Source organism: Chrysemys picta, chromosome 2 (assembly GCF_011386835.1).
Source record: "Chrysemys picta bellii isolate R12L10 chromosome 2, ASM1138683v2, whole genome shotgun sequence".
NCBI classification, from domain to species: Eukaryota; Metazoa; Chordata; order Testudines; family Emydidae; genus Chrysemys; species Chrysemys picta.
Genome location: NC_088792.1, coordinates 90245921 through 90273434, shown reverse-complemented (window position 1 = coordinate 90273434; position 27514 = coordinate 90245921). Strand labels below are relative to the sequence as shown.

The 27514-nt window shown below is 43.5% G+C and overlaps 1 protein-coding gene across 5 annotated transcripts in view; it reads right to left on the bottom strand.

Moving 5' to 3' along the window:
* ITGA9 (integrin subunit alpha 9) overlaps positions 1–27514 on the bottom strand; it is a 291253-nt gene that overhangs the window by 262489 nt on the left and 1250 nt on the right. For all 5 annotated transcript variants that reach the window (XR_010598391.1, XM_042860327.2, XM_005302712.5 and 2 more), the window contains exons 2-4: positions 16810–16937; positions 14909–15015; positions 8745–8868 (exon numbers count right to left, since the gene is read on the bottom strand). Coding sequence is in view for 4 of the 5 variants with exons in the window: in XM_042860327.2 (XP_042716261.2) it covers positions 8745–8868; positions 14909–15015; positions 16810–16937 (359 nt within the window). In the remaining variant the exon portion in view is untranslated. The remainder of the gene's footprint in view (positions 1–8744; positions 8869–14908; positions 15016–16809; positions 16938–27514) is intronic.

Below are 27514 nucleotides of genomic sequence, written 5' to 3'. Positions count from 1 at the left end.
GACAGGAACACCATTTCCCACCCCACTCTATTCATTAAACAATCTTCTCCGAGCCTCAGACTTTTAAAAATTGGTTTAGCCCTTCATTTAGGAGAGCAGATGAAAAAAAAATTTTTTATTTTTTTTTAAAAACACAGCCAACCTCCATGTCTTCCTGTTACGGAGCTAGAACAACTGCTGCATGCCAGTCCTGTTGACATTTTGATAAACAAATGTTTTATTTCACTATAAAACTAATAGAGCTGGCTCATGGTTTAGTTGAACATGTTCTCCAGGAAAGTCACTGTACAATTCAGCTTTCAAAAACCAAACATTGCCAAATGTTCACAAAATTAAATTAGAAGATTTCAGGCAGATAAGGATATGAATTAGCCCCAATAGCACAGCAAAGGATGAAAGTCAATTAAAACATAATATTTCCAGTTCTAATATTTTCTCCTTTTTCTGCTTCTTCTCAGTTATGTCCAGATTGCAGAGATACCTTTCAACACAATCTGTCATGGGTTTAAAAATGTTATTGCTCTTTATTATTTATAAAGCACCCAAAAGCATGCTCCCATTGATTTCAAAGGAATTTGCATCAGACCCGTATAGGACAAATAAAAAGACAAAAGGTGAAATCCTGCACCCACTGAAATCATGGGAGTTTTACCATTGACTTCAATGGGGCCAGGATTTCACCCACAGTTGCCACACCAAAGAGCTTAAGGCCGAATCCTGCAAACACCTACGGACATAAGTGATTTTATCCACAAAAGTAGTCCCATTGGGCTCAAGGGGACGTGTACTCACTTGCATAAGTGTTTGCAAGACCAAGTCCTAACTGCAAATGAGGGACCACAAACAAATGTAAAACAAGAGAAAGATGAGGAAAGATAAAGGCTTTAGCAATAGGTGTGTGAAGTTACTCAGGTTTGACATACATACCTCTAGATGTTTCCAGAAAGATTTTTGGGCACAGTGCAGCTGCGCCGGTTCAAGTGACTAACCATCCAAAGTACGATCTAGGTATGGACTCAGGCGACTAGGCCGACTCACGCCACCATGGCTACATTTCTATTTTTAGCGTGCTGGCATGGCTATGTCTACTTGATCTGGAAATTACAACTTCTGGCTCCAGTGTAGACATACCCCCAGTTGCCTGTTGAAGGTGTTCTGCTGTGTATAAATATTATATATTCATTGGGCCAGAGAGAATGATTCTATTGTTCAGCGGTTAGGGCACTTCCCTGGGCTGTGGAAAACCCAGTCTCATTGCTCTAATGACTATTTATATATAAAGTGGAACATCTTCAAAAGGAGAGTGAGCGACTATACACCACCCAAGAACATCCCATAGCCCAGAGGTTAAGGCACTCTTACTAGAGGGGGAAGAATCAAGTTCACATCCTTTCTCCACATCAAGCAGAGTGGGGAATTGAACCGGGGTCTCCCACAACCTACGGGAGTGTCCTAACCACTGGACTAATGTTTATAAAGGAAGTGATGGCACCTCCTCTTCCTTTTTTGTCAATGGCACCCAAGTGCCAGGAAAAAAGTTGGCCAAAAACTATTTGTCGAATGTGTGTCAAATTCATGAATAGTTTCAGATCAGCCAAACTGCATTTTTCAGCAAATAAACTTAGTTTTGTCCAGCTTTAGTTGAAAATCCCTTGAAGTCAATGGAGCTGCAGGGCTGACTTTGGCCTGCAATGTACATTTTTAAACATTCAAAAAAATATACTTCAATATACAGCATTAGGGGAGAAATGAAGAACCTATTATTGTTAATGAACTGAAAACATAAAATTAGTTCTAAGTTAACAGTGGGTAGGATTTGTTGATAGACATAATTTTGCAACACATTGGACTGCGTCCACTGAGGCTTACATTTTAATAGAACGCACTGTACAGCTTTATGTGATGCGCAGAGTTCAGTGTTTCCAACTCACTTATATGGCCAATACTGTCTGTTCCAAGCAGTAAGTCTATATTTCACACAAATAACTGGTTATGCTCTCCTTACATCAGTGGGCACTGGGGAACTCATCTAGTCAAGTAATTTCTGAATTTGTATATAACCACAGCAGACTGTTATACTGCCTGTTGTCAATGAAAGGGGGCATTAAAGCAGTTGAATTTGAATGAATACTACATACATCTCTGACAATATAACATGGAAAAAATAAAGTGGGTTCAAAACCAGACTGATTTGGACCATTTCATAAGAGTAGCCTTGCAGTGCATAGAGCTATGTCCTCTCTTCTACCTACCACCATACTTGTATCGTGCCCCCATACAATCGTGTTATCTTAGCACTTCCATATGTGTAGCTCAACTTATCCTCACAGTACCCTGTGAGATAAGGTGGTATTAGCCACATTTGATAGAAGGGTAACTGAAGCATGGAGACTTTAAGGTATGTCTACACCGCAGCTGGGAGCAGGCCTCCCATAGCTCAGACAGACATGCACTAGCTCCATTGGAGCTAAAATTAGCAGTGTGGACATGGTGGAACAAGTAGCAGAATGGTAGGGTTACCATATTTTGTGCCTCCAAATGGAGGACACTCCACGGGCCCCGCCCCCGCCCCCAGCCCCGCCCATGCCCACGCCCCAACTCCGCCCCTTCCCCAAAGTCTCCGCCCCCTCCCCTGCTTCCCGCGAATAATTAATTCGCGGGAAGCCTGTAGCAGGTAAGGGGGAGTGTAGGGGGAGGAGGCGCGGCCCAGGCTGGCCCCCCCGGCGGCTCCAGCCTGGGTCGGCTCGGGCCCTGGGGTGCCGGCCCCGGCCGACCACCCCCGGCCCGCCCAGCACTGCTGGCCCCCGGCGGCCCCGCGGACCCCCCGGCCCCGCGGGCCCGGCCCCCGGCCCCCCGGCCCCGCGGGCCCGGCCCCCGGCCCCCCGGCCCCGCGGGCCCGGCTCCCGGCCCCCCGGCCCCGCGGGCCCGGCTCCCGGCCCCCGCGGACCCCCCGGCCCCGGCCCGGCTCCCGGCCCCCGCGGGCCAGGCCCCCGCGACCCCGGCCCGGCTCCCGGCCCCCGCGGGCCAGCGGACCCCCTGGCTCCCGGCCCCGCACCGGCCCCGGCCAAAGAGGCCCCAGCCGAGCCCTCCCGATTTTCCCGGACATGCCCGGCTTTTGGGGATTTCCCCCCGGACGGGGATTTGAGCCCCCAAAAGCCGGACATGTCCGGGAAAATCCGGACGTATGGTAACCCTAAGAATGGGCTACCCACCCAAGCTCAGGCAGGCTTGTACTCAGGAGATTAGCCCATGCTTCTGCTCGGGCCACACCATCCACACTGCTCTTTTTAGTGCTCTAGCTCAAGCAGAGCTAGCACATGTATCTAACCAGGCTGGGGGAGACACTCCCAGCTGTAGCGTAGACATATCCTATATGGCGTCTACAGTACAAGTGTGTGTAAGTCAGTGGCAGACCTGAGACTAGCACTCAGGTCTCCCACTTTCCAGCCCAATGCCTTTACCCCAAAGCCATTCTTCTGCAGGTCACCCATCCCCCATCACATCTCAACTGCAATTGCTGCCTGTCGCCACCTGTGAAGCACTGTTAGTAAATGCAACTGCCTTGATATCACTGTAACTGAAACCCTCGTAGAAGCCTTCATCTCCTCTTCCCTCGACCATTGAAACTGCCTTCTCTATGGTCCCCATACACCCAAATTCTCAGACTCCAGCATGTGCAGAACGCTGCGGCCTGCCTCTCACAAATAAAGACAGGCTCAGTCATAATACCCTTATCCTCAGAAAGCTCCAATGCCTCCCCATTTCATCCAGAATCTAGCTCAACATTTCTTTCCTGTATTCACAGATCTTGCCTCTCTGCTTCCCTGCTCCCTCTGCTTATCTAGCATTGGCCTCCCTTATTCTCTCCACAAAATCTTGCTACTGCCGGTTCAAGATTTCAAAAGACGTTGACAGTTACAATATAATGCCATTTTTAATGTCTGACAAAGTTGATTTGATGGGGGTGCTTTCCCTCACCTCAATGCATGCTTGTCACTACAGCTGGGTGAAAGGTTTCAGACAAATAGTTTATTTGCTTAAAAATGCAATTTTGGGTCAACCTGAAACTTCTAGTGACTATGACATGAATTCACTGGATTGTTTTGAACAAAAAAAATGTGTGTGACTTAAGTGCCATTCAGAAAACCAGAGGAGAACACACTGGTGGCTCCCCCCTTATACTCAAATGATTAGGGCACTTACCTAGGATATCGGAGACCTGGGTTCAAATCCCCACTTGGCCTGATTCAGAGCAGGGATTTGATCTTGGGTCTCCCACATTGCAGGCGAATGTCCTAATCAGTGGACTAGACAGTATTCTGGGCAGAGTTTCTCTCACTCTCGCCTGTTGAAGTTGTTCCACTTTCTATAAATAATTAAATAGTCATTCGGCTACAGAACGCGAGAACAATCCCATAGCCGGGAGGTTGGGGGATAACTTGGTTCCAACCCCTGCTCCTGTATCTTCCTAGTCACATGAAGTAATAACTGTTGGCAGGATTAGACCTTCGGTTGTAAGCACCTACAGGTTTCTCATTTATCTGTAAAGCACTGTGCACCCTTATAGTGCTACAGAATTAATCAATATTTACAGAGCTGGGCAGAGCAGCTTGCTCAATGCATGAGCCATGAGTAGATAAATTCATTAAGGGGGAGATAGTCAAAAGGCAAAAGGGAGAGTATTGGGCTGATTTTCAATAGGAGTCGGGTACCTAAGCGCCCTTTGAAAAGCCTCCATTCCCCTCCTGCCAATCAATAAACTTACAAGATAAAACAACAAAAGAAAAGATAAACCCTGACCGGTTTGGTGCGCATCAGAAAGCCAGGAGGAGGACTCTTAAATCACAATCAGAAAAAGAGCTGGATGAGGAACTGGCCCTTCCTGCCCCAAACCAAATGAAACAAAGTATTGCTTAAAAGCATTAGCTCCCCCTCACCAAAAAAAACCACACAATAGGAATTTAAAGCAACACAGATAGCTGTGACGTGTCCTCAGTCATTTGCACTGGGAGCCAAAGACAACATATTTAATCCCAACCTCTTCTTTCCTGTGTTTCAGCATTTCACCACATTGGATGGAATGCTAGTTGTCTTTATGGCCTAACACCCTGGTATTGAGTTTATACCACAAAGCCAGGGGGGATCAGAGTATGGCTCTCAGAAAACTGGTAATAGATAACTGGCCATTCTATGTCCCAGAGGGGAAAATCTCTCTATTCCTTTGGATGGACTGAGTGGGGAGGAGTACTGTTCCTATATTCTTTAGCCACCAGAAATTATTGTTTAAGTTCCCCACCTCTCTCCTCCCCTCCCTCTGATCCTTACACCACAGAACTAGGAAACCATCTCATCGGTCTGTCCCCACCTCTGTTAAATTGTCTCTTATAGCAGCAGCAGCCCTTTATCTCTGCCCATTAAGTGAGTCAGGGGACAGGATGGCTGGGGTCCTAATTTCCTTGTAGGCCACATTTGGCAGCCATTAAAAGCAAGGACAATCAAGTCAGAGTATAGCTTGGAAGGCCTTAGCTTTGTGCCCCACAAAGCACTTCAGTTCATACAAATCAGATTAGCTCCTAGCCAGAAAGATTCCACTTAACTAGCAGGCCTTCTGCTGCTCTCATTAGCTCTCAATAGCTTCCAGACTTCTGTCAGCTGTTTCAGGGAGACTGGAGAAGAATAAGACACATCGAGACTACTATCTTGTTTCATGACTGCCCTCCAGTAAGGAAGTTTCCATTTCCTCTTTTGTTTTCAATTATTGAATCTGTATTATATGGCGAATTATTACTAAATACATAGCATACATTAACGATACATCTGCTCCATGTTCAGCGGTTAGATGCCTTTCATTATAGCTTATGTGGCAAATACTGCACTGCCTATATAATTGTATCTTATACTGTTCCAATTATAGATAACTGAAGTCCTAGGGCTTGATCTTGCAAACGCATCTTATAACTTGGAATGGTGCTTGTGAACATGAGTATTCCCGTTGGCTTCAAGCACTGCCCCTAACAGCAAGTGTTTGTGGGAAGAGGCTCTTATTCTCCAAATACCTTAATTACATTGTGCATATATTATTTCTACCACATTCTTTATTTCTTTCCTTCAGTTTGGCTGTGCTGTTCACTAAAAGGAGGATTTTTTCCTGTACTTTCTGAAGGCCTAAGGGGGAAAACAATAAGACCATAGGAAGGGAGGGTTCCAGTTAATCCTTTCAATGACTGATCACAGCAGTACCTTGTGTTTGAAGAATAAGCCAAATTACTTTATAGAAACCTGAAAGTCACAGAGGTAAACAAGAAGCAAACTCAGTCACCCTTGGTGATACTGTGTGACTTGATGCCTAACAGTGGAACGAACAAATCAATCCCAAACCTCCCATTTTCGTTCTAGCATGCAATGAAATTAAACCAATAGCATAGTGCACTAAAACTGCCAATTTTCCACTGGCCACTTCACAGATACTGGGCCCACACATTTCTATTTCCTAGCAATTCCTGGCAAATAGCCTGTCAGACTAGCAGCCGTTTCACTCTGAAGCCATGATGCACGGAGAAACACGAGCGATTGTCTCTTCCAGGAGCTGCCTCTCTCCAATTATTTCAGACTGACAGTTTTTAAAAGAACACCCGGGTGGTAAAAAGGACTCAGAGGAAATGTTGGAAGTGATTCTGTGTGTGGAGTGGAGGAGGAAAAGGGGGGTAATAAAAGTTAATATTGCAGGATAAACTATGCATTGCTTAAGTATTGTCTTGGCCTGATCCTGCCAACAGGAAGACAAGCAAATGAAAGAGGACAGTATTCAGGATAGGAGGATTTTATGGCTTCCTCACATTTTGTTATAGATCGAGTGAAGCGGTGGGTTTAAATATGGAATCAAAACCATACAAGTTTCAGATGAATATTTTTGGGACCTTCTACTGATGCTCAAAGCACAAATGTTTGCTGTCTCCAGATGGGCATAGATTTTTTGAGATTGGTTACATGGGTTTCCAATGCAGCCTATGAGAGCTGGGCACATGGTGGGTAAACAATTCTCCAGACACACACTGCAATATACAGTTTATCTAAGTTTGCCAGTTTTGTTATGAGCTTTGTCTTCAATGTACTGGGTCTGAACAATCTCTAGGTTTGGAGCAAAACCTAAAGCAGCAAGAGACACATCCATTAGCAATTGAGGAATTGACAGACATCTACTGTGTTAACTCTCCCCCACTTACTAATGTCAGCAGCCAGCCTGTCACTGACTGCTCCTGATATTGGAAATCAAAGGCAGTGAAGTGTTGCCCACATCAAACCCATGTGCTTTTTCAGTCCTTGAAGAGGGAGGGAGGATTAGTGTAGACCAGTGGTTCTCAAACTTATTTGATTGGGCCTCCCCCTCCTTTGTGTCTGTAGTCACTTACACACAGAGTACACTTACCGCCATCCAGCTCTGAAGGCAGAGCAGAGAGCAGCAGCCCAGCTCTGAAGGCTGCACCACGCCAGCAGCAGCTGAGAAGTAAGGGTGGCAAAGTGATATTTGTCAATATCACTTTTCACAGCAGATTTAGTGCCCCATTGGCACCATTACTTCTGCACTGCTGCTGCAGAAGTAAGAGAAAAGAGTAGGAGAACCAAGCCTGGCTGCCTCCCAAGTGAGGGACTGGGCTGGGTCGGGGGGGGGGGGGCGAGGGAAGAAGGAACTCAAGCTATCCCCTTCATCTCTGCCTCCCAGGCATGCACCGCCCTTCTGCACGAGCCCCAGCTCTTAAAAAAAAAAAAAAAAAAAAAGTACACAGCTCACGCCTCCCTTGACACATACCTGCGCCTCTCTTGGAACTGGGAGGCCCGCCCATAGTTTGAGAACTACTAGCGTAGATGCATAAGACCAACCTAGGAAACCCAAGCAGCTGTTTTCCTGAATATTTCTCACAGGGCTTATTGCAAAACCTTGGACATACCCCATCTTCCCTAATGACATACCTGTGCATTCTGGATTGGTTAATTGCTTTGGGTTCAGGAAAGGCTCTCTTTTGGAGCCTTTGAAGAATGAAATTAGATATAAATTCACATACAAAGCACACAAGGGAAGACTATTCTTTTTATAAACCGGAAAATTAAAGCACCCAGGACTTGGAGCGCAAACAATGAGCAAAGTTGTCTATTGTTCAAAACTCTGAAACAAGTCCTTTCGCTCTCAATGCCATTCCGGATCTATTTTGAACGACAGCAATATTTTGAGAGGCACTGAAAAAAATCATCAGACGCTGCTGGACATTTTGAAAGTAGCAGCAACTGAAAGAGGCAACTTTATTCTATTTGTTACACTGGTATCCTAAAATCTAGGCTTTAAGCAATATTTCTCCCCTCCTATAAATGACAGTGTCAGACTGAAAATATTTCTTAAACATGGGTGCGATCATTTCCTATTAATCAATAATGCCGAACAGGCAAACAAGTAAGAGTGGCTGTACTCATGTCACATGCCTGGTGACATCCAGATAAGGGAGTTGATGGTTTTCTCATGATACTGTTCCAAAAAAGTTGTTTATTCTATCAGTTAAGCATGGCCACACACAGTTACTCATGGAAACCAATTATCTTCTTGACCCCCTTTTTTAAATTCAAGATCATCCGTCTGCCAAATTATGCCTGAGTCAGCAGTACTTTTTTTAATGTATTAATGAAGGTTTATCAGATATTTTTGGAGACAACAGGAAAACCTACTTGGTCATAATGACAGAGAAATAACACCTTACCTTCATAGCAGGGCAATAATTTTCGACCATTGGAATGGAGGTTGGGTGGAATGATATTGCAGAAACCATGGGGGAGGACGTACTCTGTCTCATAGTAGATGTTTTTCCAGCGATGGGCACAGGCCTAAATGGATCATATCACATGTGTTACTGAAACGTGAGGCAGCAGGACACCTCTTTGTATCAAAAATACCCACCCCAATCTTTCTCCCACCTAACTCTTCCACCTTTCCTTAGTTCTCTGAACCCTACCTTTGCTACAAAAAGGCTACTCCAATTGCCATGTTCCTCCATTGCTAAGACTTGACATTGCCAATGTTGGCACCACAAATTTCAAATTTTGAGGCTCCTCCTAGCCACCCATGTCAGATATGTGTGTTCCTTGGAGCAAGGGCAGCTCAGACAGCAGATCTCAATACCTTTATCACTTTAGGTGCCAGGCAATGTATCAAGTAGAACCTCGTGGTGAAGGGAGGTGACACCAGGAGAACCTTTTCTAAGCAAAGGTAGACTGGGTAGAATCTAATGGAATAAAAGAAAGCTGGGGGGAGTGGAATAAGATGGGAGTGAGGGGAGAAGGAGGTAGAGGGAATGCTAAGAGTGGAAGGATGACAGGCACAAAATTAACATTTCATTTTTCCCCCTCTATCTTCCCATCCGCCTCCCCTTCCTGGGGAAAAACACAATCACCCCTCCACAACGAGAGCCAAGACAGTCAACCCAGGACGCTGCACTCCTCTCAATCTCAGCATAAGAGCATGCAAACACCTGGCTTACATAACCCCAGCTCCCCTTCACTCCCAGAATTACCATTGCCACCAGACAGACCACCAATCTCCTCACCCCCAAAGAGTTCATACGAATCAAAGGAAATGAAATGGGAAACAGCAAGAGCTTTGAATTTGAACTTGTAAGTCAGCATAGCTCCACTGCAGGCAGCGCAGACACATACCTTCATACAGATCACAAACTTGGCCTGCTCAGTCTCATGGAGTCTCTTTTGTGTCTGTTAGAACCAACGGACTCCCCTCGCTGCACTGTCAGCCTCACATCCCAGTCACAACCCTTCCGGTCAAGGGGGACAAGACAGCACTTCCTTTGGGAGGCCAGCACTTGCCTGGAGAGCATATTGTTGAAGGGTGCAAGACACTCTATCCCGATCCCCATCTTACCACCTCAGTGCTGAGCACATTGCCTCTGGGAGCCTCTGAATGCTCCTAGGAACGCATTATAAAACAAGCACAGGCGCACCACCCTGTCCAACTACCGGGGAATGGATAGAGCAAAACTCAATCTGGACCAGAGTCGAGACCGTTTCTTACCCGTAGAAAAGCACTAAAAATCCCCACTGCTTTCTTTTCGTTTTAATGGACTGGACCACCACCAACAGTGAGCTCTGCCGAATCATCAGCTTTAAGTGATATTTATTGCTGTTCTAATCTTCAGTACTCAACCAAATGCATGTATTTACTGGATAGGATAGTTAACACAGAGGCATAATGAAGCACTCAAGGAGCTTTGGAAAGCTCTGTACTACATTTTATGTTACAGAGAAACGTGCATTATATGAAGGCTGTTTATAATGGCACTCTGACAGCCAGATGTATGTTAGTAGGCTCATAAGGAAGAGCTTATTGAACTTAATTACTTGCTCTTTTAAGCAAACTTGGTTGTGATTTTAATCTCCGGGCACTCTTCAGTCAGCGTTCTTAAAAAATGCATAATATTTACTTTCAGAGTGATCAGGAAATTATTTCTCTTCTGAAACATTTGCACTAGGAGTGCAAAAACGCACCCATATACATTTGCATAGAGTGTGTCATACAGACACAGCTCTAGGCTGACATTCAAGTTGAGCTATGAAACCAGAGAACAGAATGTCATGGAAAAGAATGGATTTGAAAAACAAAAAAGTTATTCCGGATATAAATTGTGGAGGGGAAAAAATGAATGTGTTTTTTAAGCTATAGAAAGATAAATAAAGGGTTGTGATATTATAAATTCCGTTATTTTTTTACCTCCCGAAAGCTGCTCTCGCATATATTAACCCGCTAATCTCTTCCAAAGCAGCACAAATGATTGAAAATTGGGGAAAGCAGCAGTAGGTCTTGCTCAGGAATGAGCCAAGGTGAAATGCTGAGGGCAGGAAAGAGGGAGAGATCAAGAAAGTGAGCTGCCGCTTAACATGGATATTTAAAACAGACTCAGGGCTGAAAGCTTTGCAAAGGTATGAGCATTTCACATGAATGAATGAAAACAAAAAAGAACAAACATCACTCTGTTCACTGGTATATATGGGTTGCTTCAGCCTTTTCCAGTGCTCCAGCCCATGTTTCTATTGGAGAATTTAACCCTTCTATAAAATCACAGGCCCTGTGTATTCAGCCATGGCAGAATTTGTCCCATACCACAATTCTGCTCCAGAATCTCAGCTTTCCATTCTTTAAATTTGAGTTTATGGGTATGAAGCAAACTGTTAAAACATGAGCTGAGTGTAAGCGATGCAGTGTTGCCTGCCTGAGTCTGCAGAGAGACTGAAACAATAGCTCTAAGAGGCGTGGTCTACCCCATTCATCTCAGACTACTCAATTTTGTGGCTGCAGAAGTTGGCATTTTTCCAAGATGCCATGGAATTGGCATTTTTGTTAAGGAATCTGCCATTTTTCATTTGTGGCCTCCTGCCATACCAGGACCTGCCTCTAGCTGCTTCTTGCACTTCTGCTTGCCCCTCCAAAGGGAGTTAATTTGATTACAGTGCATGCTCCCTGCACGGTGCAGTGTAGCTGAGGCCTGGGAAGCCAGAAAGATGAGCCACTGAAGCTGGCTACAAGCTCCCGACTTCACTGGCCCATGGATGGGAAAGGAATTCCAAGCCAGAGAGCCTGAGCATCTCAGGAGCTGAGTCCTGTGAGTTGAGATGGGTCAGCTGGAGATCACAGTGAAAAATCCACCCTGGAAGATCACCATGACAAATTTCATATCAATGAGTGTTTTTAGCTATGAGCTAGAGGCTGAGGGAATAGCAATAGAATGAACATTGTTGTGGAATTCAAGAGTTGCGGTCACACATTTTGGTCTCATTGCACTACGAAATTTGTGGGGACCTGCATAATACAAAGGAAAAGTGGTGCAGTAATGAACCACGATAGAAATGCAAAACAAATAGAGTATATGCAGGGCCGGCTCCAGGCACCAGCTGAGCAAGCTGGTGCTTGGGGCGGCAGATTGTTGGAGGCGGCATTCTGCCCAATCCTAGGGCACTTTTTTTTTTGTTCTTGTTCCGCTCCGGCCGCCCTGTAGGGGGCGGCGGCATGGAGAACCAGAGCACCCTGCAGGGCAGTCCTCTTCCTTCCCTCCCCGCCGACTGGAGCGGAGCCCTCGCAGCAGGAGGTGGCACAGCGGGAGGGGCTGTGTGGCAGCGTCCCTGCTGTAGCCCTGGCCGCCCCCTTCTCTCTCTCTCTCCCGCTCCCTCCCCCTCCTGCCTCTCCCCCCCCCCCCCCCCAGCCGGTCCCCCGCACCCGCACTCCGGCCGTGCTGCTTGCTTTGCCGTTCTGGCCGCCCTGTTTTTTGTTGTTGTTTTTTTTGTTTTTGCTTGGGGCGGCCAAAAAGCCAGAGCCAGCCCTGAGCATATGAATGCAACCTTGCCTTATTGTTTATTAAATGCCAGCTTGGTGTGGTAGAAAATACAGCAGGAAATACAAGTCTTGCCTGAAGGAGTTTACAAACTAAAACACTGATCCTGCAAACTGTCCTGCATGAAGTCAATAGGGTTCTGTGGAGTTCACTGCAGGACTGGAGCCCAGCAGGCGACTTTTTAAATGCACAAATAACTGACTGAAATCCCTCCCGCCATTTACCATGTGGGCTTTAGCTTCAGTGCATGTATTTTATTTTCCATACTGCAGGATTCAAAGTCATCAGTGAGTTGGCTACTTAAAATGAAAAAAATGGCAACACTTTGGAGAAAAACAATACACATGATAAATGGGACAGGTATTTGGGAAGAGTGAGATTAAGGGACATGGCTTATCTCCAAGCTTTAATGCACTGTCCCTGGTTCCTTTCCCAATGAGAGAAAGAGAACGCATTTTACAGTTTAAGTATGAAAAGAACTGGCAACCCAAGTTGTATTGTCGTAACTCTCAGATTATTGAGAATGTTGACTCATGATGAGATCCAAGGTCAGGAAGATGTATGCTGGGCAGTTTGCACTTAAGTCTAGCTACAGTCTATAGATTATTTTTGTTTAGGGTGACCATGTGTCTTTTTTTGGCCAGGTTAGTCCCCTTTTTTAAGCCCTGTCCCAACTTTTCTGGCAAAAGTGGGCATTTGTCCCGTTTGCTCTTGCCAACTTGATCAGTTGGCAAAAGCAAACGGGACAAATACCCACTTTTGTCAAAAAAAAGCGGGGTGGGGAGAAATGGGGGGGGCAGCTTGAGCAAGCAGCAATGCCGGTCCCAGCCTTTAGGAAATATGGTCACCCTATCTAGCATGTGCATCGCTGCTCACAGGAGCCCTGCCTTCCCCCTGTGTGGGGAGAGGAGCAAGGGTGAGTGGCTCAGGCCACGCTCAGGGTGGGGAGGGGGCTTACAGTGTCCCATTTAGGAAATAGGGTCGTCAAATCTTTTTATAAAAGGCTTTTCTATTTAGTCTTCATGTCCTAAACAGAGAGTTACCTTTGGTCCAATAGGAGAGTGGTTCTTTGAGGGGCTGATACTGCACACACTGAAGTCAGTGCCACAGTTTCCGTTGACTTCAATGTGTGGTACAAAATCCTGCCTATGGGAATTTAGGTCCCAATTTAGCAAGTTACTGATGTACTTCCTGCCAAGGACTGTACCATCCTCCATTCCTATTGGCTTGCACAGGTGTGGACCATGCTCATCACCACGCAGTAGCATGATACAGAATATTGGTATTAACTTTCCTGTCTTAAAAGTTGATTTGATATGTATTTATTTTGAAATATATCTACTTTTGAGGACTCCTTACCTATCTGCTATTACAAATAGTCTTACTTGGCTCATATGCTCATGATTACAGCAGAATAATCTGTAACAATTTATTCTATCAATTTCAGGTTTTTCTGTTCAGAAGCTGCCCACAAATTGATTGTGATTTGCTTAAAGTAACTGGCTGAATAGTGCAAAAAAAAAAAAAAAAATCTGTAAATATTTGTTGACAATGTGTTCCATATACTCAGTATTCCAAATTGGATTGGAAACATAGGTCACATGATAGGTTACTGTTTTCTGATTGGATTACTTTAGAAAAAGTTTCTGTTGGAGATTCTCAAGTACAATCTTGAAATTCATTTTTCAAAAATATTCTGCAATATTTTCTCAAATCTTGCTGTTTCAGTGAACATTTCAGTGAGGTTGCTAGACTACTCACCAAGAGCAAACCCAAGGGAGGAGCAAACACAGTTACCAAAGTCATTTTAAAATGTCAATGAATATTTACAGATTTTTTTTTTTTGCTGCAGTATTTGCCCAGCTTTCTCTGTGATTTATTTGAAGGTTCACCTGATTTGAAACATTGTCCTGTGAAGATAAATTCCACATCCTTAGGATCAAATTTTTCCCTTTAACAAACATGCACATCAACTCCCAGGGCCCTCAATATTTGCCTGTTGACTGTACCACAAAGATGAACAAACAAGCGACTTTGACTCCCATCTCTGCTACCTCATTAATGGAAGATTTATGCACACATCCAAGAGCAGAATTTAGCTGCATATCTAAATCTGACATTTTTTACAAGTTCTGACACAACACACACACACACACACACACACTATATTCATTGACTTATGCCCCACTCTCCACACACACAATCTGTAAAACAAATGAACTAGCAGACGCATTCAGAGAAAAACAAAGTTCCATTCATTCTGTTCAAAAGACCTAAACACTCAGAAATTTAAGAGGAAGCCCCTTAGGTGACAAGTCAGGTGCTACTGCTTTGAAGTCTTCTTTCTCTCAATACCAATTTCTGGTTGGGGTTCATTTTCTATCCGCTTCAAGGAAGGGATTACAGAGTTCGCTGCTTATAAACCTGGACTCTGTCAGTCATTAGTGAAGACATTAATCCCAACATGTTCATCATTAGTGTCAGCACAGCAGTGATCACTCTACTGAGCTCAAGGGAAAAGGTGGACTTACCAACACACTTCCGTCAGCCTTGGGCTGCCTAGCCAGGCTTACGCCCATCCATTCATCATCTCTATCCTCCTTACAGGTCTTTCCACAGAGCGTGCCCAGAGTATTGCCTTAAAAGAGAGAGGGACAGGTGAGGAAGATGCATTTAGTTTTTTAAATATCTATAATGTGCCCTTGTAAGAGATATGCTAGCTGATCAAAACGCTCTTTCCCATCTCTCACTATTATTTCTCACACATTAGGACAGTGCCCAGGAGGAGAGCCCCCTTGTGCTGGGTGCGTGCTATACAAACACACTGTAAAAGACAGTCCCTTTTTCGAAGAGTTTAAAATCTAAGGGCTCAAGCCAGTGAACCTTTCAGCATGTGCATTAACTTCAGACACATGATCAGTCCCACTGAAGACCATGGGGAAAGTACTGTGGTGTTGGCAGAGTAACATTTTCACAAGTGCTTAATTCACGTTAGAAAATGGGACTTGGGCATTTTTTTAAAAAGTGGCTCAACTCTTTCTTTCTATGATCTGTCATTACATCCATTAACTCATCTTACTGTAGTGTCGAGGAGTGGGGCGGGGGGGATGAGTGTTTCTTTTAGCAAAACTAAATATATAGACAGACATTTGCGAACACTTACATGTAGAATTAAATAGAATTTTATTGATAAAAACAAAACATAACTGGCCAAAAACCCTCTTTCACTAAGGCCTTGTCTACACTTGCGTCAGCGTGTATGGTGCGTGTAACTATACGTTGCAATATAAAGCAGGTTGCATCCACACTGCAGTGGGCTGCTACACTCAACAGTAAAAGGCTCTGACACAGAGGAGGCAGCGAGGAAAGGCTCCAGCAGCAGGGAGGCAGTGGGATATTGCAGTACTAAAAATAGCAGTGTAGACATGGGAGGCACTGCTTGGGCATGTAGAGAGCAGTGTAGGGTACATACTCTAGAGTTCTGGTCTACCTCATGTCTACACTGCTAGGGTGGCACGCAGTGTATGTACTCTGCACACCGCCATCAGCGTAGAAATAGCCTAAATATTAACTTACGATGGAGCACTCTCTGGTTCCGATGTCAGGAAAAAGTTCATACAGTGATGTTAAAATAAAACATGTTAACTAAAACACAGCAATATTACTATGAACTCTTTTTCACCAACAGAGATCAAATATGTATCATTCTTCATAAGGACCCATTCGCAAGGATTAGATCACAGGATCAGGGCGTTAGCCTGGAAGCCCTGGAAAGGAAGGGGACCATGTCTCGACATGTGTTTGACCAGCATCTTGTACAACCTTAGTCCTGATCATATGCAACAACATACTACTCTCATTGATGAGTTTTTGTTTTCTTTTGCATAAGAAGCAAATAGGATAAGTCAAAGTTATTATTCCATTAGCAAACACACACAGATTACTCGGTTTATAACACAGTAGATAATTCACCCTTCAAATGGAAGGGGAAGAAAAAAAAAATCAATGCAGAACTGCTTAACATTTCTAACCATCCCTCTCCAGAAACTAAAGAAACCAAAGCAGGTAAAGGAAAAGACAACAGCCTAGTTTACATTCATTTGGCAAAAGCTTGGCCAAAAAGATTAGCCTGACGCAGTCGCCCAGAGAGAGCACAGACTGCAATCAGAGACCTCCATCAAGAAGATATTGCTTCCAGTCCTCAGGTAGGACACAATCGTGAACCATTTGGAGTAAATGGGAGCTTTGCCACTGGACTTCAATGGGATCAAGTTCCTAGTGCTATACCTGTGTGAGCTAGAGCCCTGATCTAAAGCCCACTGAAGTTGATGGGAGTCTTTCCAATTATTTCAAGGGACATTGGATCAGGCCCTAAGATATTTGCTAGAACTTTCAGTCACCGGTAAGTTAAAAAAGTGTTAGATTTACCCACCTCGACCCATATCCAGCTCTGTGCACCTCCTCTCAGGATTGGTGTGCACTCGACATTTAAAGACAGCTCCTGGGGACTTAACAGAGGTGCTGTATTTAGAATCTGCCTTTGGAGCACCGACCAGGACCCTGGAAACCAAAAGCAAAGTAGCAAGTAGTTAATTTCAGGAGGGGGAAAAAAAAACCCCACTCACATTGCCAGTGCACCTTTGGCAAGAGGACTTCTTCTGATGGCCTGGTAAAATAACACCAATGATGCACAAAATGAAAACAGACACAGTAAAGGCATTTTCCTTCAAGGAATCCAGGAATTCTTTGAATGAGCTAAATTTCCATTTGAAGCAGAACACATTTAAAGCAATTCTTCACCCCCAAATAAGCAATTTAGGAAAGTTTTAGGACAGAGAACAGCAGCTGCATCCAATTTCTTTAGGTTCTAACCACAATCTTGTCAACTCCAAATCCACAATAGCCCAAAATGGATGGCCATAAAGGGAAGAAAGCTACGTTCTGTCCATCAAAACAAAGGTCAATAAAGTTGATCAGAACCTGAAGGCATCCTAATCCCTGAAGCTCAAGGCATCTTATCATATGAATGTTCCTTCAGAAATCCAGAATTATTGCATGATGTGTTGCCACACCAACAGTTTAGAGACAAGGCTGCAAAGACTGGATCTATATTATTGATACGGTGTGAGAGAAACTAACATCTTGGGGAAGTACCAAATCAACAGCTGTGATTGTAGGTATGAACTCCTTCCTGAAAGAAAGTGATCAAACCATATTAATACAATGCTCCAATTTAATGATCCAAATGATTCACGAGGACCACAGTTTAGCTGACAATTTTATATTGTTATCAATAGGTGACATGAAAATAATGGGCCACCTGCCATCATGAGTGGGAAGAGTACAGGGAGGGGATGTTTTGGCAGGAATCAGGTGACTATGAGAGTGTTTGTAACATGAGCCCACTCCATCATTTCCTCATCCAAGCAACCGTCCTTCCAACTTCTTCCTTCCCATCTTGTAAATTTGAACACATGTGCCAGGGAGGAGGGCTGATCTACACTACATTCCTGTATCGGTATAACTACATTGTTCAGGGATGAGAAAAACCCGCACCCCTGAGCAAATGTAGTTATACCAACCTAATCCCCCATGTAGATAGCGCTATGTTGGCGAGAGAGCGTCTCCTCCCAACATAGCTAACGCCTCTCAGGGAAGTGGATTAACAAGAGAGTTCTCTCCTATTGGCTTAGAGGGTCTTCATTGAAGTGCTGCAGCTGCACCAATGCAGCGTTTTAAGTGTAGACATATCCCAAGTTGAGCGGAATGTGAGAGACCACCTCTCTGGTGGTTAGGGGGGAGGGACTACCAAAGCGCTAACACCTGTCCTCACAAGGTATGGCACATGCACCTAGTCAATTTGCTATCAGTTTGCTATCCGCTGGCCCTTGCAAAGGCCAGTCCACAATGGGATACAAAATCCAGACAAAGTCACTGGCTTTTGTATGTAACAATGTCCCTGTGCAGGAGGTCTGTGGGGATTGAACCCAAGACCACTGATTCTAAAAGCATGGGCTTGTATTGCTTGAGCTAACAAATCAGGTCCATTATCTTAGAGGCGGTAGGAGTCTATTCATAGTCCAGTCATTAGAGAGGGCTAAAAAGCTACACTGTGTTAAGTGTGGATCACATCATGTAAAAATGGACAGAGATCTCAATACAGGCCTAGAAAACAGGGATATTGCTGGTTTTCAGTGACTTTTGTTCATCCTACTTACCAGCCTCTACATCCCATCACCACCTACTCCCCACCAGACTCAGTGTAAGAACATGGAGGAAAAACCATTGAAATCTCAATTCCACCTATGTGGGAAGGAGAAGCAGAGAGTGTTATTGTGTTATCAGAGGGAGCTATAATCAGGAATCTATGCTGTTCTAAGAAATTACTTGGGCAGTTAAGTTTTCCTCATAGCTTTAACATGTGCTCCGTTGGCTGATGTGACAAAAACGAATTTAGGGGGGAGAGAAATCCATATTAAAGGATCATTTTCTCCCCAATATCATGGGCTAAGCTGTAGTATCACAGGAGTTTGGCAGGGGGCTGCACTCTATAATGCAAGTCATATTTTCACAAGTGAGAAAAATTAATGCCTGAAATACCTAAATTGCTGAAAGCTACAAAGCCTACACATGTTGGGGAGCAAGCACAGGGGAGCCTGAAATAATATCTCCAAATGGAAATCTCTACAGACAGACAGGCAGGCTGAAATCAGAATGCCAATCATCTCATTTACACAGGCGATGAATGAATGTCATTCACTTATTGACATTCATGAGGTCTAACAAAATAAACAAAGGGGGGAATATTGCTAGCTTAAGGAGAAATGGTTTAAATTGCAAGTGTCAAGAAAGTGTTTTTAAAACCAGCTATTACAATAAGCTACAGTAAACCACATTCAGCTCTGGTTTAAGCGGTGCAACTCCAGTGGAGCTGTGCCCATCTTACAACAGAGGTGAATTTGACTCAATAATGCTCAAAAAGATCTAATGATATCTCGGAATGAGAGATGGAAAATAAGGAGCTTAATTTATAAATAATCATTAATCTCTCTTTAAAAAGCTCGGGGGGGGGGGGGAAGGGAGAGGTGGAATAATATTGAACTGTGTGAGCAGGATTCCATGCACTGATTCTATGTTCAAATTGATCATGAGAAAATACGCATTCATCAGCTGTGTTTTTGAAAGACATCATATCTCCAAGAACACAACTAGATACTAAATCTATTTGATGGGGGAAAATCAGACAGGAAGCAAATACAGCATGTGATGCATATCAGTAATTAATCCAGTTAAATTATTACTAGGACTGCTGAAAGTTCCCTAAACTCACAATAAAATGCTTGAAAGTTTCTCCCAAAGTGTACTGTACATATGGAAATTTTTCCAGAGGTAAAATGTGGTAATCTAGCATTTCAGTACTATGGATTCCTTCATCCTGCCCCAGCCTAAACATAGTGAATATGTAAACAGCCCATAAAAGAATAACTTTGTTCATTTCTTTGCTAGAGCTAGGCAGCCTTCCAACATCGCCCAACCAATTTAAACAACTTGGGTTTAAATAGTCCAATTTTGTGGCATAGCATGATTTTGCAGCACTGTTTGGATTTTAAGCAGCGCAGTTCCATTCCCCAAGCCGAAACAGTCACAATGTGGGCAGATTTTTGCAAAGAGCTACCCATTTGCATGGGCTCTCATCACAACCACAACATTCTGCAGGAAGTTTCTGGGATCCCTCTGACTGACTGCACAAAGGTACATTGGAAAGTGAAGCCCAGCGAGGGAAAGAAAGGACTCTACGTTTCCAGTTGCCTTTGAGTCTGAGTCAATATTTTGTGACAGCCTCAATATTAGTACAGGAATTCAACAAGGTAGATGTAACAGAAAAGAGGAGGAAACAAAGGGAAGGATTAAAAGCCTTCAGTTGTTGGGGTCTATCGATTTAGGCATTACAACTACACCTCACCAGAGCACTATACCTGAATCTCGAACAGACATCAGTTCTCAAGTTCTCTCCTACCACCCCTGTTAAAGGGATTTTGTTTTAATCTTGTTGTAGGAAAGCAAGGTTGAAGTAGCATGTTTTGGTTTCATTAAGGGGGAGGTGAGGTTCCTGGTCTTGGTGGTGGCTTCTTGGAATGAATTTACTATTCTTACAAGAATCAGAATCCGATCGTGAAAGGTTTATGGGAGCCTGTGGAGTCTTGCCCATTACTACACGGTATTCATGTTGGAGCCCAAAGGAACTTCCCCATTGCTCCTTTCAAACAAAGCTTCAGGACAGTCTATCACAGCCACCTCTGACCGAGATGAACACAAATCTCTTAGAGCCTACCAACCCTTTACTGGCTATGTCTGGAGGAATCAGATGGGAGATCCTCTCTTATTGGAGATGCCAGTTTCCAGAATGAGAGTGTGGAGAACTAGCCAGTAGGCAATGAGGCTATATATCCTTCTTTTCATGATCTCAACCTCATTTGCACCTGCGTTATGTTTACCTCCCACAGGGAGTAACCACCACCTTGCTGCTGAATGGCCCTAAGGATAAACAGTTTCAGAAATCAAAGCGCTGTATCTAGCTGGAAGTACAATGCACAAAGAAGCATTGAGTGGTCCCAATGGCACGGAAAGATGCCAAACACATTAGAATCTGTCTACAGCGTGCCAGCACCAATTAGACAGCCATAACTCAAACGCTGCAGGTCCTCTGCACCTCACAGCAATTTTAAGTGGCAGAGATGAAACATCCTATATCACAATAGATTAAAATAAGCAGCAGCAACAGGGCACATACTGCTCCGATGCATCCAAGGATTCCACTTTGATTCCTTCTGGTCAAAGGCTTCCTTCCCTAAATGTACTGGGGGGGGGGGGGAAGTATTCAATTGGTTCATCTATGGGTAAATCCACTGAATGCAGGGTCTTAAGTGACAGGGCAGTAATTCAGAATCCACTGCTGGACAACCTATAACTATAGCACCAAATCAGTACTGCCTTTCCAGAGCACCAACAGCAGCTCTCAGTTCAGTGTTTGTGGTCTGTCCAGGCAATACACCAAGACAAACAGGACACTCTTCCTTCATGTGGGTCTCCTCCCCTATTTCACTCTGGATCACATAAAAAGAGTCTCGGGATACTAAGTCATGTACTAACAACAATATATCAAATCAACCATCAGATGTAACACCACCCTGCATGTTTCAGATAACCACAGTCTGCGGCTAAAAGCAGGAAGCAACAAATGAAATAAAAGCACAAAAATAGAGGGTCATTCCAGTGATAAGAGCTCTCAGTCAGTAGCCATGGAACCATATTGCCTACGTGTGCCCGGCCATGCTGCCACGAAGGATGAGGCTATTATACCACGTTAAACTATCAGAGAGAGAAAGGAAGAGGAGGAAGGGGGAGAGAAAGGAATTATAAAAGGATTTTTAAAATAAAAAGAATCGGCTAGTGATTCATGTTAGATCATTAAAATTTTTGTAAGGGTCAAGTTATTGTTTTTTGTAATAATTTCTCCAAAAACTAAAAAAATCAGGAAAAATAAGTATTTTATCGCTATTTGCAGAGATTTATTCAAAGCTTCAAAACTATAGCTAAAGGCTAGGAGCATGCGTGCTTGTTTAGGCTCCAAATGAAAGCAGCAGCTAACCACCTGGTTCCTTGCTCAGTTGAGAACAGTAATGAGGAGGAACTGTGTAAATCTTTCAAGACTTATACTCAAAAAAATCCTCTTAAGAAAGCAAAACAAGAAACGTCATCAGAAAATACGATAACCTGAGAACATGTGATGAAGACAAATTCTTCTCCATCTTGAAATCATGTAAAAATAACTCCAAAGTGGAAATCTCAGTACAATCAACAAGTGCGTTCCTTTTACTGCAAAGACATTTTTCATGACATTCTAGTGAAGGTTGCATAGCCAAATTCCATTGTAGAGTGTGTGTGTATATATATAGAGAGAAAGAGTGTGTGTGTGTGTGTGTGTGTGTGTGTGTGTGTGTGTGTATGTATGTATATATATATATAGAGAGAGAGAGAGAGAGTGTGTAAACATAGTCATACATGTTTGCTCTGGGTTCACATTTGGTGCACAAAATTTTAATCCAAGCTATTTTCCTAAATTTGATCTTGTTTAATATTTATATATATAAATGATACTTTAGATCAGTGGTTCTCAACTTATTTAATGTGGCCCCCCTTCGTGTCTGTTGTGATTTACGCCCCCACCCCTCGCCAGCCCCCTCTGAAGGCAGAAGGGAGAGCAGAGGCTGCTGGCCAGGGTACCCAGCTCTGAAGGCAGTGCCATGCCAGCAGCAGCACAAAAGTAATGGGGGCAATGTGCCTTGCTGCTGCCACCCCAGGGCTGGCAGCAGGAGCTCCACCACTTCCAGGTGAGGGATTGGGGTGGAGGGGAAGGAGAGCCCAAGCCTAGGCTGCCTTCCAGTGAGGGATTGGGGACGGAGGGGAGGGAGACCCCACACGGCGGAGCTCCGGATGTCCCGTTTATCCCTGTCTCCTGGGTATACATGGCCCTTCTGCACAAGCCCCATCCACTGGGGCTGACAGTCAGAGCTCTTAAAAAAAGAAAAAACGCACACAGCTTGTGCCTCCCTTGACATGTTCCTGCACCTCTCTTGGGAGGCCCGCCCCATAGTTTGAGAATTGTTGCTTTCAATCGTATTTTAGAATGATACATGAATGCTACTTTAGTTGATTAAGACAATGTTTCAGGTTTTGACTCATGAATCTAAATGTCCTTTACCGATAACATGCAGGGACTTAATACAGACTAGTGTTTTGTGTTATATGAAAATGAATGGCCACTACGGAGGTTTACGAATTGGCAAAAATGTATAAAGATATTAGCACATGGGGGAAAGCCTCACAGGTGTAATACACTTCAATAAAGGGACTTTTATGATCAGGACCAAATTAAGGGAATATGGGACCACCAGGCCATAGAGATTGAAGCTGACAACCATATCCAATATGTGAGGGCATATTAAATATCACAAGAGGCCATAGCCCCATCAACCCGGATTAGGACCTCATTTGAAAGACAATTCTTGAGTGTAATTCTATTATTCTTGAAATATCTAGTAGCTGATATCATTTAGCACTATTTTAAGAAAATATAAAACTGCCCACACATCTTGAACATGCCTGACTGGTACACAAATATGGATCTTTGGCAAAGCTGGAAAAGATTTAATATACACTGCGAGAAACGAAATTTGGCATTTGCTCCTGGACCTTTATAATTAATACATATGTTAAGATCATGGTGTTACATGTATTAGGCTGGATTCAGCAAAGATGATGCAGGAAAGTTACCACCACTATCCTCCATACAGCTTATAGGCACCTTGAAAAATCTTATGGAGTTGCACTTGTAGGAGCTGCATCTCCAGCCTCTGTGGCTTTTTCTCATCCTCTCGCCACCTTTTGGGCTGCTATTGCTTCTCACATGCTACTGTCCCCACTAAGGAAAAGTTGCAGCCACTCTGCACCATCCGCAACCCACTCCGCCCAATGAAAATCCCACCACCAGGGTTTATATTGGCTTAAACCCCTACTGATTCTGGTCAAGTGTATCACTGTTTGTAGTGCTTCTTTTGTTATGACTAAGATTTTCAAAAGCAACTAGTGGTTTGGGACACCCTCATTTTTGGGTGCTCAAGTTGAGACACCAAAAGGGCCCCCCCATTTTCAAAAAGTGGGAGTGAAGCACTTGCTGAAATTCAGGCCCCCTTGAGATGTCCAGCTGGATGCCCAAAAATGAAACCACCCCAAATCACTAGAGACTTTTTAAAATTTTGTTCATGTGTCATATATAATACCTCCAATGAGCTGTCCCTTCTCTGACCCCAGTTGTTATTAAATAGTTTGAACTGAAAAGGATAGAGTCAGTTTAGTTCAGGATAAAAATGAGTTCTGTAAAATAAAACAGGGAGTTACAAGGCCCTATTATTATTATTATGACTTGTATCATGGTAGTGACAAGGAGTCCCAGTCATGGCCCAGGACCTCCTTGTGTTCGGTGCTGTACAAACAGAACAAAAGACCTACACAAAAAGTCTGCAGGAAACTTTTACTTTAAATTATTATTTTTTCTGTAGACCCACATCCCTCTGCAGTGTTATTAACCAAACCTACCAGTATTTTGTTAGTGCAGGAGAAGCAGGAAGTGAAACTGACCAGCCTTGCTTCATTCCCCCAGCAGAGTGAAATGCCAAAACACTTTTAACCATGTATGATGTTTGTTTATATCAGTTTTCATAATCTGAGCCACTGTTCCCACACTCAAGCAAGAAATTATATTATTTCATCTCAACAGCATTCCTTTAGATTGGCACTTCATTCCAGTTATTGTGTGTTCCCCATCAATGCGTGTTAAGGACAATGAGTAATTTTCAATTTTGCTTTTCCTATCTTTTGTTGGTTTGTGTGATAAGATTAGCATTGTTTTAAAGTGAGGGGTTTCTTTTATTTGCAAAGCACTTGCTTCTTTCTTGATACTTACTGATAACTCCTCAATAAGGAATGCTCCATGAAAGTCACCGGGCACGGCGGGCAGAAAGGGAAAGCAAACAAGTATTTGTGAAGCAAAGAGTGTGAAAGAACTTTATTTTAAGGGATTAAAACCAAGGCTGAATACATTTATTTAATGCACAGTGTGCCACAGTTACAAATTCAACTGCTAAGTAATCTGTCCATATCTAAGAGATGGAGATAAAGAGACGCTTTGTGGACTGTTTACTGGCATTTACTGTTCCTATGCACATTAAAAGTGACATCAGCTAGGTCAACTTAAAAGAACCCTGTTTAATTCTAACAGAACCCCTGATGCAAATAGAGAGACAGAACAATAGAAAAGAAGTAAACTAGTTAGTTTACATAGTTTTATGAGATGCATACAGATGTTCTATGTTTATTTATCATTCAAAATGCACCGCCCTTCCCTCTAAACATTCTGTATAGACATAGAAGACACACACACCCCCGCAATCTGCAAACTGCTTTAATCATTCAGAACATATGCCTCACTTCTATATGGAATGCAGACAACTCCTCTTTACAAACAGATCAAACCTATCAATGTTCTATTGTTCACGCCATGGAGACACTGCTACTAAACGTTTTCCCATTTAACACATCATAACCTATCATATTTCATATCACATGAATTTGCTGTCAAGAAGATGAGCTATTAAATATTTCCTGCAAAGAAGGGGATTATATAAAGGACTAAACAAAACACAACTGGCAGTTTTGCACTGCAGAAAAGGGGTACATGCCAGGGGCTATGGCACGACCCTGCAACTTCTCATAAGCCTTATATGCTCCATTGTGTCTTCTACTCCCCCCATCCCCGGACTTTGCAGGATAAAATATCATCACACAATGTTCTATATGCTGACCCAACTTTGACCATCCCCTCCCCCCTTGAATTTTTCTGAAGTGATGCCCCTAGTACATGGTGTCCCCCAATTACCTACTAAGTTCAGAATGTCACCAGGACCGGCAACAACTGTATATCAATATAAAAAGGCACTCATTGATTATGGTTTTAGCAGTTGCAGTTAATCCCCATGGATGCTGGGTTTCTTAAGAATGCACCTGCAGGGATGAAGTGCTAATTCAACACCCCACACACATTTCATTCACTTCACCGAGTACATATCCTGCATGTTCCAGCAGCAACTGTTCACTAGCGTAACCACCAGTCTAAAGCACTTTCTTTGTGGACTACAGTATGATAGAATCCCAATCTGCGGCTTGTGGAAACAGAGACTCACAGGGCTGCATTTCCTCTTTTCGTGGCAGCATTTGAACTCAGGGCAACAGACGAACTTAATAAATAGATTCTATGGGAAGAGATCTTTCTTCAGTGTCCTATACCTGTAACTGAATTGAAACCACAGAGCACATCACCTTGGACTACTTAGAAACTAATACCTGGCTAGAAGATTTGGTTACATTGAATGGCCCTTCTGAAGTTCAAACCTTGCTTATTTTTAAATGGTGCCTGGTAGTTTGTGCCTCTGTTGCTTTTCCAGGAGTACACAAACTTCTTCCATCAGACTGCATCCAAGGCAGAGCAAAATTACTTTATTACCATAATACATTCTAAGTACACATTAGCTGGCCTCAGTTATACTGGAGATTTAAACAAAAATGTCAGCTCCAGTGCTGTTCCCAAACCACAGTAAGAGGCAGCATTTCTGCAATTAAAGAAAAGGACTTAAAGCCAGGATTAAATGTTCCTCCTCTTTGCTGTGAAAACAAAAAAATCACTGCCTGCTTACTTAGTACCCGCTGAAAGGTATTGAAGGTGCTGACAGATTCTGTGTGCTGTCCTGTTCTACAGATTACTCAGCAAAGGTTGAAATGCAGACATAAACGTGTCCCGTTACACTTTTTTAAAACACTAATTTTTAATTTAAAAACTCCTCCTCTAGAATGTGTCTAGGAAGACAACAGTCTATTATTCTGATTCTCTAAAGATCATGTTGGCTGACACTAGAAGCCTTAAATCAGTGGGTGCGGTGGAATCAGAAAATCTGGTCCTGCAGTACTCTCCCAATTTCCAGCAACAAGCAGTGGAAAAGCTACTGGCAGTAATAAACACACCCTTGACAGCAGCAACTTCAGTTTAGCTCCATTTTTTCTGCGTCAATCCAATTGCAGGGAGGAACAAAGTAAAGTTCAATGCCAAAAGAAGGATGCTCCCTCTTACTGTAGCATGGGATTTTAAACCGGTGTCTTAACTGAAACATGATATTTGGAGACTGGACATTGTCCTGTCTGAAGCCAGAGGGTCTCTAAATATTTAGGGTGAAATCCTGGCCCCACTGAAGCCCATGGGACTTTTGACTTCAAAAGCCAGAAGTTCACCCTGAACTTCTATCCCACCACTAATCTTTAGCAGTAAGATAGTCCATGCCAAGTTAAATCAGCCTTCACTACTTCTCTAGTCCCCCACCACCGCTGTCAATTCGTCCTCAGAAGAAGCCCCACACACACAAACTTATGCACTAGTGACTGTGCTCTAAGAAGAAATACAGCATATCCCAGTCCAGTCATGTTCTGACTAGGCATAGCAGCTAAAGTGTCTGCAGGAAAGCAATATATTT